This window comes from Schistocerca piceifrons, chromosome X, assembly GCF_021461385.2.
Source record: "Schistocerca piceifrons isolate TAMUIC-IGC-003096 chromosome X, iqSchPice1.1, whole genome shotgun sequence".
Lineage (NCBI taxonomy): Eukaryota > Metazoa > Arthropoda > Insecta > Orthoptera > Acrididae > Schistocerca > Schistocerca piceifrons.
The window spans coordinates 366,164,622-366,179,388 of NC_060149.1; the positions used below are offsets into that span (position 1 = coordinate 366,164,622).

General features: G+C 44.2%; 1 protein-coding gene across 1 annotated transcript in view; it reads left to right on the plus strand.

The window, feature by feature from the left end:
- LOC124722360 overlaps positions 1–14,767 on the plus strand; it is a 345,875-nt gene that overhangs the window by 86,215 nt on the left and 244,893 nt on the right. Inside the window, exon 3 of the mRNA XM_047247535.1 lies at positions 11,110–11,154. Within this exon, the coding sequence (XP_047103491.1) occupies positions 11,110–11,154 (45 nt within the window). The remainder of the gene's footprint in view (positions 1–11,109; positions 11,155–14,767) is intronic.

Sequence of the window (14,767 nt, forward strand, 5' to 3'; positions counted from 1 at the left end):
GTAGGGATACAACAGCGCTGAATTTGAGGTCCTCTTAACTTCTGTTAGCGGCTAAAAATCGTAATGTAGCCAACAGCCTCTTCTCGCAACTTACAGCCTCTCTCATGACTGTATTCTTTTCGTTAAGAATGGTTTGATGATGCTCGACAGCTCCGAACTACATGATTCATTCATTCTTAGATAATTATGAAAATAATTGGCCCCCAGCTGCTTAAGTAACAGAACTGGGGTGAATTTCTTTCCTTGCAAAATGGTTCAAATGGCTCTGAGCACTATGCGAGTTAACTTCTGAGGTCATCAGTCGCCTAGAACTTAGAACTAATTAAACCTAACTAACCTAAGGACATCACACACATCCATGCCCGAGGCAGGATTCGAACCTGTGACCGTAGCGGTCGCTCGGTTCCAGACTGTAGCACCCAGAACCGCACGGCCACTCCGGCCGGCCCCTTCTTTGCTCACAGCTTCCTCTCGGCTTGTTACTTCTAAAACAGCCAAGGCAAACCCCCGTTTTTGCTTCTATGTAAAGCCCAGCGGGATCTCGTAGAACATAAACTCAGTGAACTAAAGGCCAAATCAGAGCAACAGGACGATACTGTAATGGCGGAGTGCAGTCGGTTGAGCGTTTGTAGGCTGTCACGGAAATGGTCGGTCGGTCGGTCGGCCGGCCGATAAATTGGTGGGTGTGTAAGGAAGTAAAGTCCTATTTGTGTGAGCGCTAAACGGACCTGTTATTCCGTTCACAGCTGATGCCGCGTTTATACTTTTGTAAGCATGGTCCAATGCTGTGCTGCTATGGCGGCATCTTACTGGTTAAATGAAATTTATTATATCGTATCGTGGTCTTTATTAGACATAACGTGGTATCCTTGAGACGTTCGTGACATTCTGCTTGTTGACATTCCTTCCTGGATCTTCAGCCTATGTATGATTTATTGTTGTTCTGATATTTCGACAGTATGAGTGGCTAGCGTTCTTCAAAAAAAATGTTCAAATGTGTGTGAAATCTTAACTGCTAAGGTCATCAGTCCCTAAGTTTACACACTACTTAATGTAAATTATCCTAAGGGCAAACACACTCACCCATGCCCAAAGGAGGACTCGAACCTCCGCAGGATCCAGCCGCACAGTCCGCGCGGCTGGGTAGCGTTCTTCAAATGGTTCAAATGGCTCTGAGAACTATGGGACTTAACATCTATGGTCATCAGTCCCCTAGAACTTAGAACTACTTAAACCTAACTAACCTAAGGACAGCACACAACACCCAGCCATCACGAGGCAGAGAAAATCCCTGACCCCGCCGGGAGTCGAACCCGGGAACCCGGGCGTGGGAAGCGAGAACGCTACCGCACGACCACGAGATGCGGGCAGCGTTCTTCACCATTGGCCTTTTATTACTGGTGACGCCGATAATGCCAGCCATTCGTACTAACGAACCCCCAGAGAAACGAATAACATGATATGTTTGCATATGCAGTTCTGTCTGTTGTAAATCGGGCGTAGGCTGTTTTCTATAATTTCTTACTTCTTTCATCTTTAATGATCTGTATTTATGAAACATGTGAAGTTGCACTAGAATCAAGTTAAGCTGTAGGTGGCAACGCAATTCAGTTAAAAACCTAGGCAGATAGCGGGATGGTTCCTTTGAAAGGGCACTGCCGACTTCCTTCCCTAATGCGAAGAGACCGATGACTTAGCAGTCTGGTCTGCTCCCCCTATACAACCCAACCCAATTCAGTTAAAAGGCAAGAGCGTATCGCCTGCAACAGGTTGAGCGCTGTGCCGTTCAAGTCAACGTTCGGTTTTAGGATTATGGTTTGCTCATTATGTGAAGTATTTCTGTTGTACGTGTAAATTTTACTCAGAGTTTTTATATGAAACAAGCGCAAGTAATGTTTTTATGTTTGTGGCAACAGATAGGTATTATGGTGAAAATTTTAAGCGCTTCAGAGTGAAACACACCATTATTCAAGGTGGACGAGGCGAACTGTGTAAATATTTTGCGACGTGGAACATCTCAAAGGCTGACAAGCCACTTATATTTGTTTGTATCTGGTTTCAAACACAAAGCGCTAATCTTCGCACTTTTTCATCTTTTTAAACGGTCGTTTATCGTGTAATCATGATCATTCACGCAGCGTCATAGTCAGATCACATTTCTTCCCCATTCTGTACACGGTGTTATGAAGGATACATGGAGCTGATAAGCGTATAGCGTCGTAAACGCGGGACTGAGCTTGCAGCACGTTGACGTGTGTGCTACGTCCGTTCAGTAGACGTTTAGTAATGGTCCTGATGACTGCTGATAATGTGTATGGTGTGTGTAGCGTGTGCATTGTTTGGCAGTGAGAAATAAATGAATAGGATAGCACTAGTTTTTACAGTAGTAAATATATTCTTTTCAAAACAGTGTTGTATACTAGGGATAAACCGCACGAAGCTGCTCTGTTTTCAACAGACTCGCCCCGTATTCGGAGGTATGGAGTCTCCAAAAGACTGCTATCTCCGTCTGGCCATCCTTACGTTGGTTTTCGTATTTTTCCCTAAATGACTTCAAGCAAAAGTTCTTGCCATAAGGCCACCGCCGGCAATTTTTCCCCATCCTTGTCAAACTAGACCTTTAAGTACGTAAATCCGTGCATGTATGAATTATATTTTTGTTCATTTCTTAATTTGTAATACCATGACATGTGTCGGCGGCTGCTTCTTATTTTTCTTCTTCTTCTACTTCTGCTGCTGCTGGCGTGCTGCATAACGCTTAACGAATCAGATGTCGAAAGTAACCCGTGTGCTCTGGCGAAATAGGACAACACAGCAGTCAACAACAGAACTGAACTGTAGCGAGTTTTAAATGTGTTCAGAAATATAGTCATCCCATTTACTGCACAAATATCTAATTGTACAGCTATACATCGCAAGTCAGCAAGGGGTGTGTAACAGAGGTACTTGCACCACTTCCATCTACAGCGCCCCCAACCCTTTTCCTTTCCAATAGCGAATTGTGCGCGTTTTCGACCTGCATTTTACATAGCTGGTTTGAATCTTTTTACTCTTTGTTCATTTCTGGACAACAAATATAAAGAAAATTGCTTATGTTTGATGTGGGAATGTATTTTAATTGTCTTGCTGTAGTTCCACAGTTGATACACATAGGTGTGCGGAAAGTTAAGACCATCACGCACATTGTTTATAGTTTACTGTACGTTCCTTCGATAACATCATCTGACTTTCGCGATGTACACCGCCAGATAAATTCAACGTGTGGCCGTTGGCTACTAAATTTCCGAAGATGCTCGCGTCTGACGAGTGAAACATGTCGACGAAGGAAATTTTTATGCGAATCGTCGTTGCTCCACAGTTTCATTTCTAGCGGTCGCTGTTCCCCCTGCAGGCATTGTCTTCCCTCGCTCAATAACAATCTTGCGCGTTGATAAAGTCATCGCCAGACTGTTATCTGGACGTATTGGAGCGAAGGGTCAACCGACAACCGACACGCAGTCTAAAACCACGGAAGTATTTTAAAGCAAACCTCGCGGGCGATGAGTGGAGTCTCGTTCTTAACGCAAGATCCTTGAAAAACTCCTCAGATGGTTCAGTACTGATTGATTTTTCCGTATACGCGGCGAGAACGGAGAACGGCGGCGTTGAGGAGCGGAATTCTGCGCGCGGGAGGGTAAGCAAACGCGAGGCTCGGGCTGCACGTGTGACGAGGCAAGGTCAGACAACAGCTGAGTCACGCCGACTTGCACTTGTGGCGAGGCCAGCGCCACGCCGCGTCAGTTGCCGCAAACACAGCCACAGCCCTCCGTCGGCTGCTGCCGAGTGCGGACGCGCTGCTCCACTCCCAGGTCACTAAAGCTTGCAAACATTTTTCTTGGCAACTGCCTTTGTTCTCTTTGCTCTGACGACTCTTCCCCTTTGTAGCTCGCATGCCAGTGCCCTTTTTTCATAGCAACGCATAGACTCGTGAGGATACATTTTTGGACCCTTACATATACATCAATACCAAGCAAGCCACCAGATCGTGTATTGCGGAGTGTACGTCTGGTACCACTAATTGATCCCCCTTCCTTGTTCCACTCGCGAATGGCGTGTGGGAAGAATGATTGTTGGTAAGCATGTGTATTACCCTTTTTTTTCCATTACGCTTGAGTTCGCCCTGGATCATAGGTATTTTACGGTAGACACCTTTTCCAGCAATGTGTCGTCAACAGTGTAGTTTTACAGCAGCGGATTTTTTCCGAGGAACGCACAATATGTTACATTTATTTACGCTAATGGTTAACTGCTAATCCGTGCACCATTCATCAATCCTCTGTGGGTCGTTCCGCAAATCGATACCGTTTACTGGCGTTGCTTCTTTCTTATAGACACTGCGAACAGTCTTAAAGAGCTCTCGACGCTTTCCGTTGGCTCATTTACATACATTGTAAGCCGGCCGGAGTGGCCGTGCGGTTCTAGGCGCTGCAGTCTGGAGCCGAGCGACCGCTGCGGTCGCAGGTTCGAATCCTGCCTCGGGCATGGATGTGTGTGATGTGCTTAGGTTAGTTAGGTTTAATTAGTTCTAAGTTCTAGGCGACTGATGACCTCAGAAGTTAAGTCGCATAGTGCTCAGAGCCATTTGAACCAACCATACATTGTAAACAGTGATGGTCCTATCACACTTCCTTGGGGTACTCCCGAACTTAACGTTGCATCTGTCGATTTTGTTCCGTTGAGAGCGATGTGTTGAGTTCTATCTGCAAGGAAATCTTGAATCCAGTCCCAAAGCTAGTCCGATACTTTGTCAGCTTGTACTGTTTTCACTAGATGGCAGTGCGAGACTGTGTCAAATGTGTTCCTGAAGTCAAGGAACACGGCAACAACTTCAGAGCTGTTGTCTACAGCGCTGTGGAAGTCATGGAGAATTGAGCTAACTGGGAGGGGTGAGGGCGTGAGTGTTGAAAATTATATTTCCTGATTCTCACAGTTGACTATTTGTATTACACATCTATATCTGTGCTGTACGAATCACTGTAAAGTGAGCTATGTTTAAAATTTCAGTTATGTGGCTCATCAGGAAGTTAGTTGAAAATCGGTTACAAAATTTATATGTACAGACAGATAAAGTTACCTAAAATAACGTATTAAAAATGGATTGATATGAAGACGCGTCAGAATGGCAGAAAGAGCTGTGGTGTTTGTGGGTGTATATGATCAGGCCGTGAATGAACTTGTTCGATCTGGTGGTGTATCAGTGCGGACTAACCAACGTGTCTACAAGGAATGATGTCTCACTCACAGCCATGTAACACAGCGTAAAAACAGTGGTTGTAAAACTTTGCTAATCGACAGGCGTAGAGATGAGTATTACACCTTGCCAACGAAAATCTATTTTAAACCCTACAGTAAATACTGTTGTCCGTGAACGTAGGTCTTTGTTATGCAGTTTCCGAGCGAACATCGTGAAGGAGACAGTGTGGAGTGGACATTTGGAGTCGGGTACCTCACAAGGGCCCATTGCGCACAGCAACCACAGAAATTGGGGAATACCCGACTGGAGGTTAGTACAGGGCTATTACAAATGATTGAAGCGATTTCATAAATTCACTGTAGCTCCATTCATTGACATATGGTCACGACACACTACAGATACGTAGAAAAACTCATAAAGTTTTGTTCGGCAGAAGCCGCACTTCAGGTTTCTGCCGCCAGAGCGCTCGAGAGCGCAGTGAGACAAAATGGCGACAGGAGCCGAGAAAGCGTATGTCGTGCTTGAAATGCACTCACATCAGTCAGTCGTAACAGTGCAACGACACTTCAGGACGAAGTTCAACAAAGATCCACCAACTGCTAACTCCATTCGGCGATGGCATGCGCAGTTTAAAGCTTCTGGATGCCTCTGTAAGGGGAAATCAACGGGTCGGCCTGCAGTGAGCGAAGAAACGGTTGAACGCGTGCAGGCAAGTTTCACGCGTAGCCGCGGAAGTCGACGAATAAAGCAAACAGGGAGCTAAACGTACCACAGCCGACGGTTTGGAAAGTCTTACGGAAAAGGCTAAAGCAGAAGTATTTCTTAAACAGGAGATTGGAAAACCGATGGATCGGTCGTGGTGGAGATCATGATCAACAATTCATGTCATGGCCTCCACGCTCTCCCGACTTAACCCCATGCGATTTCTTTTTGTGGGGTTATGTGAAAGATTCAGTGTTTAAACCTCCTCTACCAAGAAACGTGCCAGAACTGCGAGCTCGCATCAACGATGCTTTCGAACTCATTGATGGGGACATGCTGCGCCGAGTGTGGGAGGAACTTGATTATCGGCTTGATGTCTGCCGAATCACTAAAGGGGCACATATCGAACATTTGTGAATGCCTAAAAAAAACTTTTTGAGGTTTTGTATGTGTGTGCAAAGCATTGTGAAAATATCTCAAATAATAAAGTTATTGTAGAGCTGTGAAATCGCTTCAATCATTTGTAATAACCCTGTAGTGTGGTCCAACAAGTCGCGATTTTGCTTCTTTTTTGAACGATGCAAGGTGTAGATTACACCAATGGTCGAATGAGGCGTTTGACTCCAGTGTCTGGAGGGTGTAGTTAATGCAGCAGATGTTTCTGTGTTTTGGGGGTGTTGGTCATACAACCACATAGCTTCACGCGGTCATGGACCGTGATGTTTATTTCATCACCATCAGTGAGCAAGTGTTGCGTAGCGTAGGTTTCCATATTTTTGTGATAAATTTATTATGAATGTTCCCCACCTTCCAAGAAAACAGCTGTGTTCGGAGGGCTGCATGCAAATGATATTAGGTTCACGTGTAATCAGGCGCCCTATCGCTCCTGACTGACCCGCTAAGTCACTTCCGCCAGTATAAGATAATAATTATGCCACACCCTAACGGCAAAACGATTTTATTTGCCCACTTTGGTTTGTAGAAAGGATTGGTCGAGAGTGACGAGTCCCATCTCCTTTTATCTGCTGTGATTATCAAATAGAATATTCGGTACTAGACACACACAAAATTGCAAAATTTCCATGAAAAACCTCTCCACTGCGGAAGGTTAACAGTTTGGTGTGGTTTACCTCGCATCTGCATTATTGGGCTTTTTTGTGTATGTGTTGTGTCCTAACACAGGGTAGAGGGACGACGGAGGCTTACAGGTCAGTCTGAAATTTCCGAGCGGTTAGGAGCAAATGCAGAAAGACAAACCTCCAATGAAGGCAGTTGGATAGCTTTGACCAGCATCATACACTGTCACAGTCCACCTACGAGAGGAATGTATTTTGGGACACTCAGATGCTCAGCGCAGGAGACTCAAGGAACTCAGGGATCTGATTAACACTATTTATTTGCACTCAAAGTATCTACTATCTGAAGGTTAATTCTAAACATTAGAAAAAGCAAAGGATGCTGCTGGTTGCACAAAAGAAGTCGGTGTCTGAGTTCGTGCTGTGAGAGCTAAGAGAAACACCAACCACTGGCCGAATGAATAGTACGAGAGCAGCACTCAAAGTGAGAAAAACAGACTTGTCAGAGCTTATCCGAGGCTGGCGACGATCGACTCGGAGTTGGCGTCCCAACGATCTAACCGAGAGCCCTCTGTAACAACAACTTGGGTTTTTAAAGGGTTGAGGCGACGCAATGTTTCTCGCTTCCTATAGACGGTCCCCCAATCCACCGGCACCTTTCAGGCTTCGGCCAATCTGACGAGTGGCTGTGCAGCTCCAGAGCGTCTCTGGCCTATCACATTCAGATTCCTACCCGTCTCTTACTCGGTAGGTAGGGATATTTCTGGCCGTTACATTAACTAACTCCAAGTTTGGTAGCAACAATGTTCAGATGAAAGTTGAACGTCACAGCCATTCTTTTTATGGCTCGCAACAATTTTATTTTAAGTCACTTGGTCCCGCCCGGAGGTCTCGTGTGTGGGGGACCGCTGTTATAGTGCTTCTACATCTACATCTACATTTATACTCCGCAAGCCACCCAACGGTGTGTGGCGGAGGGCACATTACGTGCCACTGTCATTACCTCCCTTTCCTGTTCCAGTCGCGTATGGTTCGCGGGAAGAACGACTGCCGGAAAGCCTCCGTGCGCGCTCGAATCTCTCTAATTTTACATTCGTGATCTCCTCGGGAGGTATAAGTAGGAGGAAGCAAAATATTCGATACCTCATCCAGAAACGCACCCTCTCGAAACCTGGCGAGCAAGCTACACCGCGATGCAGAGCGCCTCTCTTGCAGTATGCCACTTGAGTTTGCTAAACATCTCCGTAACGCTATCACGCTTACCAAATAACCCTGTGAAGAAGCGCGACGCTCTTCTTTGGGTCTTCTCTATTTCCTCTGTCAACCCGACCTGGTACGGATCCCACACTGATGAGCAATACTCAAGTATAGGTCGAACGAGTGTTTTGTAAGCCACCTCCTTTGTTGATGAACTACATTTTCTAAGGACTCTCCCAATGAGTCCCAACCTGTCACCCACCTTACGAAAAATTAATTTTATATGATCATTCCACTTCAAATCGTTCCGTACGCATACTCCCTGATTTTTTACAGAAGTAACTGCTACCAGTGTTTGTTCCGCTATCATATACAGTAAAGGATCCTTCTTTCTATGTATTCACAATACATTACATTTGTCTATGTTAAGGGTCAGTTGCCACTCCCTGCACCAAGTGCATATCCGCTGCAGATCTTCCTGCATTTCGCTGCAATTTTCTAATGCTGCAACTCCTCTATACACTACAGCATCATCCGCGAAAAGCCGCATGGAACTTCCAACACTAACTACTTGTTCATTTATATATATTGTGAAAAGCTGTATGAACCCAGTGACATGGTTCTCAGGAGCTGCCTCCGCTAAGACATGACTTCTTGTGACCACCTTCTACTGTGACGTCTTACAACAGCGTCTAGCCGATGGATGGAGTTACCAGTTAGATCTCTGAAGTGAAGCTTCTCCCGTGGGACAGCTGCCCAGAGCGTCTGCAATTTGCAGGGCTCTAGCGTTACTGTTTACCTCCGGTAACCTAAACATTAACACATTTGCCTGCTCTCTGCATTGTGTCTTTGATTTCCTATCTTGGTGTGCCCACGCTGACTTCCAAGAGCCTTGAACTTAACAGTGCGCACCTCAATATATCGGTAGTATATGGCCGTGTGTGTGTGTGTGTGTGTGTGTGTGTGTGTGTGTGTGTGTGTGTGACGGTTTGTTTTTGTAATTACTTCCTGCCAGAATGTAGAAGTCGACCCATCAAGGTGCGGTTGCTAGCCGTACATAAAGATCACCTATAGTTTTAAAATTCCTTCAATGCGTGGGGATGTGGAATGTGTTATTTGGTCACGTGACCTCGACCCATGTGATTATTTTTTCATGGGACACTTAAAAGTTCAAGTTTACATGGAGAAACACTTACCCACAATTCCTTTTTGGCATTACAGTGTGAGAAATTCAGCAGTTTCCGCGCATAATTCTAAAAAAGAGTGTGGACAATCTCGATCAAAGTGGGCGCCACCTAAGAGGATATGATTTTTTTGCTTCTATTTCGTTGTGTATCCTCAAATGTCAGTGTGCCACTAATTTATAAAAATAGTGCGTTTTGTAGTTTATTAAAAATAAGTATGTGACAATCATCTCAGCAATACCATTCCTCTCTGCCGGTTCCTGTGTACTGGTTTTTGTAGTGCTGCCAAAGGAAGGATGTTCCAAAGTATTTCTTTATTTCCTTTTTATTAGAGGGGCTTAACTTCAGCATATTTCAGCGAGTCGGGAAATTATCCATTGATAGATGTTTGGAACACAAGTAGCTAAAGATGTTGCTAAACACGGAAATGCACACTGTAATTAAGTTTGTCACAGCCACTAGAATTTTTCGATGTGAAAAACTGATATCGGGCTATACCTAATGCCTCAACCTGTCACAAACAAATGGAAAGAAAGAAGGAAGGAAGGAAAGATAGGAGGTGTAGCTTCTCGCAACATCAAGATCAATGGAGACTGAGGGCGGGGTTGATTGAGCAAGAATGGGGAAGTAAATCGACTCTAGTCTAACTGAAAGAACCAATCTAGCATTCACCTTGATTTATGGAAATCGATGAAAGCTTAAGTTCAAGTGAGGAAAGTCGAACGAGGACTTGAACCCTGCTCCGCCAGTATGTTTTAGGCTGTAGTGTTGCAACCAATGAGCCACCACGCTCAGTAAATTTGGTACAACTCGTCGTGCTTTATGTGGTAGACTCGAAAAGAAATTGAGGCATATTGTTGCCCATTTTCCATCGTTACACATGGGAGTACCTTTGTGTGACTGTCTACCGAGCAAACTGGCCCCGGAGTTGGGACACTGAATTCGTATTCGTGAGGATCGCGTTTCAAATACACCTCCATTCACTTTGATCTAGATTTTACATGGTCTCCCTGAATAATGGGAGGCGGTAAACAGGATGGTTGATTTGTTAAAGGCACGGCCGATATTTTTTCTGATCATCGTTAAATTTGAGCTGGTGCTGCATCTCCAACAACCTCGACGTAGATAGGCCAGTACTCTATCTTTCTTTCTTCCGTCCGTCCGTTTGGTTTTGTACAGTTTATTGGCGTTGTAGTGTTACTCTCAAAGAACGAATCCCGACGACTTCTTTTTTTTTAAAGTATTGTAGGTATCAAATTATATTTGTGTACAAATGCCGTTTCTTAACAGGAATGCAATTTTCCGAGCTGACGGTTACTGTCCACTCTGTTCATGATGCCGGGTGACGAATACACGTGTGAACTTTAGCACATCGCCTGGCTTGCCCAATCACCGTTATCTGTTTTCTTGGAAGATGTACCACAAGAGATTTCTGCTTAATTGAACAAAGTCTTTCAAAGCTGTAAACACGTACAATTACGTACAAGAGTCCCGTATGCTTTTCAATTTGCTGAACTATAGGAAAGACAATTTTTTCTACATAAGCATCCTGTAATGAAACCTCGCTACCCTCCGTTAATTTCTGTTGCGCTGATTGTCTTGCCCCTGTTTATTATTTTTCTTTGTAGCTTTTATGTAACGCTTGACATTTGTGCTTTTGTAATTGAGTGTATAAATTCTATTCCCCATTTATATATATATTTTGTCTTTCTTCTAGGTTTCCGGAATTTTCCCTTGGTACCATCACATGCCAAAGAAATAGGTAAGCATTTCCTGCAGCGACAATCGTAAATTCCCTATTAATTGTATACTAATGTCTCCAGAACCAAGGCCAGCCTTGATCTTAAACTTCTGGGGATACCTTCAGTTTAGTTACTGCCAGTAAAGTATATCCTTTCAGTTTCTGTAGTAACACTTTTCTCTCTCTCTGTTCTTTGTGCTGTCACTTTCTGTGCATAAAAGCAGAGCAATTTGATTATACTGTAGGACATCCCGGAAGACACAGATGCAAAGATAATGAAAGACCCAATATATGTATAGAATCTTGAAGAACTTACTAAGGAGAGCCTGGAAAGCGACTTTACTCTATGATTCAGGACGTGAACGAAGGTAAGGAAGGTGATTCACCAGATTACTGAAGTGAACCCTGAGGTTAGAACAGCCCTCATGAAAGGACAAAAGCATAACCTGTTTATTCGTCCAATGTTGGTAAAAGACTACCAGGTAGTGAGGCAATGCATGAAATTCCATGGCCTCGGTTATGTGTCAAAATATCCTGTTAAACATGAATCCAAGAAAAATCAGAAGAGAAGATTTTGTCAAAAATTCAGAACTACGAGCCACGACAGAAAAGCAAACCTACTCTCGGAAATAGAAGCAGCATGGCATTTGGTACACTTCCCATAGCCATGAAATGAAGATTTTCAGTGCAGGATACGAACCTGCAACAAAAACGGTATGGGACATAGAATAGCGACTTCACAAAAGAAACAAAAGTATACAGGACAAAAAGTATGCGGATGCAGCTCACTAGGCTGGAAGAGCCGATGACTCTTACTACAGCGTTAAAGCATCTAGTGACAGCCTCCTAAAGGGGGAGTATATTACTACTCCCGTACGTTATTTTGTAAATTGGATCCATGTCAGCGTAAAAAACTTGTCGACGAATGTGGATAATCTGGAATACATTTTGAAATCGGCTTATACCAGACGAAACAAATTACAACTCTTAGATAGACTGTGATCAAAAGTATCTGGACACCCCCAAAAACATACTTTTTCATGTTAGGTGCATTGTGCTGCCTCCGTGGAACTCACGGACTTCGAACTTGGTCAGGTGATTGAGTGTCACTTGTGTCATACGTCTGTAAGCGAAATTTCCACTCTCTTAAACATCCCTAGGTCCACTGTCTCCGATGTGATGGTGAAGTGGAAACGTGAAGAGACACGTACAGCACAAAAGCGTACAGGCCGACCTCGTCTGTTGATTGAGAGGGACTGCCGGCAGTTGAAGAGGTTCGTAATGTGTAACAGGCAGAAATCTATCCAGACCATCACACAGGAATTCCAAACTGTATCAGGATCCAGTGAAATTACTATGACAGTTAGGCGGGAGGTTAGGAAACTTGGATTTCACGGTCGAGCGGCTGCTCGTAAGCCACACATCACGCCGATAAATGCCAAACGTCGCCTCGCTGGTTGTAAGGAGCGTAGACATTGGACGATTGAACTGTGGGAAAATATTGTGTGGAGTGACGAATCACGTCACACAATGTGACGATCCGATGGCAGGGTGTGGGTATGGCGAATGCGCGGTGAACGTCATCTGCCAGCTTGTGTACTGCCAACACTAAAATTCAGAGGCGGTGGTGTTATGGTGTGGTCGTGTTTTTCATGGAGGGGGATTGCACCCCGGCACTGTCACAGTACAGGCCTACATTGATGTTTTAAGCACCTTCTTGCTTCCCGCTGTTGAAGAGCAATTCGGGGCTGGCGACTGCATCTTTCAACACGATCGAGCACCTATTCATAATGTACGGCCTGTGCCGGAGTGGTTACACGACAATAACATCCCTGTAATGGACTGGCCTGCACAGAGTCCTGACCTGAATCCTATAGAACACCTCTGGGATGTTTTGGAACGCCGACTTCGTTCCAAGCCCCACCTACTGACATCGATAGCTCTCCTCAGTGCAGCATTCCGTGAATAATGGGCTGTCATTCCCCAAGAAACCTTCCAACACTTGATTGAACGTATGCCTGCAAGACTGGAAGCTGTCATCAAGACTAAGGTTGGTCCAACACCATATTGAATTCCAGCTTTACCGATGGAGGGCTCCAGGAACTTGTAAGTCATTTTCAGCTTGGTGTCCGGATACTTTTGATCACATAGTGTACTTCATAAAAGCATTTCGTGATGACACATTGCTGCATAACGTGGAACTACGGACGTGCATGGTCAGATTGTCCATTTATATATCTATCATCCATAACGGAGAAGGGTGGAATAAAACTTAGCCAACTCAACGCAATGAAAAATGAAAGCCTATCGCATAGGGTTAGAAAAATGGTAAAAGCCGTCAATTTTGATGTATTGTATTTCCAAGACAGGTCACCAGTGTGTCAAGAACGATTAACACAGACACTAAAGGATAACGTCGTGTAGTAGCAATTGTAGTATTTAATAAAGTCACTACAGTGATCGACTATCACAGTATTGTTCAGAACGTGTAATATGTATGGATATGCCTATCGGAAAGAAGACTTGCATCGTGATTTTCATATATTTTCAATTCAGCACTGAGACTGATGAGTAGATAGTGAAGCTAAGGTTGTTAAGCACCTAGGGCGGGCGTATGCCATCGATGCAAATAGGAAATTATTTTATGTCACAGCCGCCTGAATTATCTCCGTGGATGGAAGCTAGAAGGAACGATGATGGAAATCAATCTGAAGACAGTGACTACACCCCGTAATCCGCCAACTTCCGAAGGGAGAGTCTGAGAAACTTCAAATATAACAGCGCTAGACCGTTTGTAAGACTGGAAGATTTAGAGTGAAAGGACTTACAGTTCTCGTAATATCATACCCTATCTGTCACTGGTAGGGAAACGCAAAGTACCAAAGGAAACGTGTCGATAAGGGCAAAATAAAACATTCTGAGTGCCTACTGGGAAGAAATGAGACGAGTGTTTCATAATCCGGGAAGTCCATCGTCGGGTGATGATGTAGATTTGAGAACACAGGTAGTGACAGAGACCATACATAGAGCAATGGAGCTGTCTATACCTATCATTAAGACGTCCTTCTCGGGGAGTATCTTGTATCTTGACCGAAGCATTGCATAAATTGATGTGAACCAAGAGGAGCCAAAAAACTCTGCCAGAGTAGGATAATCCAAGAAGAAAGAATCCGAAGGTGTCTAGTTACAGAATCGTGAAATAACACTTTAAAGAAGAATTACGGAGAAAAAAAATTGAAATTATGGAGACAGTTCGTGAAAACCAACCTAGAAATGGTTCCTTGTGGAATGCCACATGAAATAGTCAGCGGGAAGACACTATCAATAATAATCCTGCCCACGCTCAAATGAAGTGATTGGACAGCAATAGAAAGAGGGGAACAGAAAGCTGCATTGATGGTAGAAGCACTGCTTTGTGCGATACAGGAGAAAGTGACATATGAGAGATGTTATGGGAGGTCTGCATAAATAATAATCTTGTGTATCCTTTCACATGAGAAGAAATTAGGCGAAGAGTTTTACGGCTGAAAAAGAAAATAAAAATCAAAGACTGGATGAGGTTCCTGCAGGTGTAATAAAAGCCTTAATTGATCAGCCATCTACCTGAGTTGAGTTCATGAAGAGCGCTTCTTGC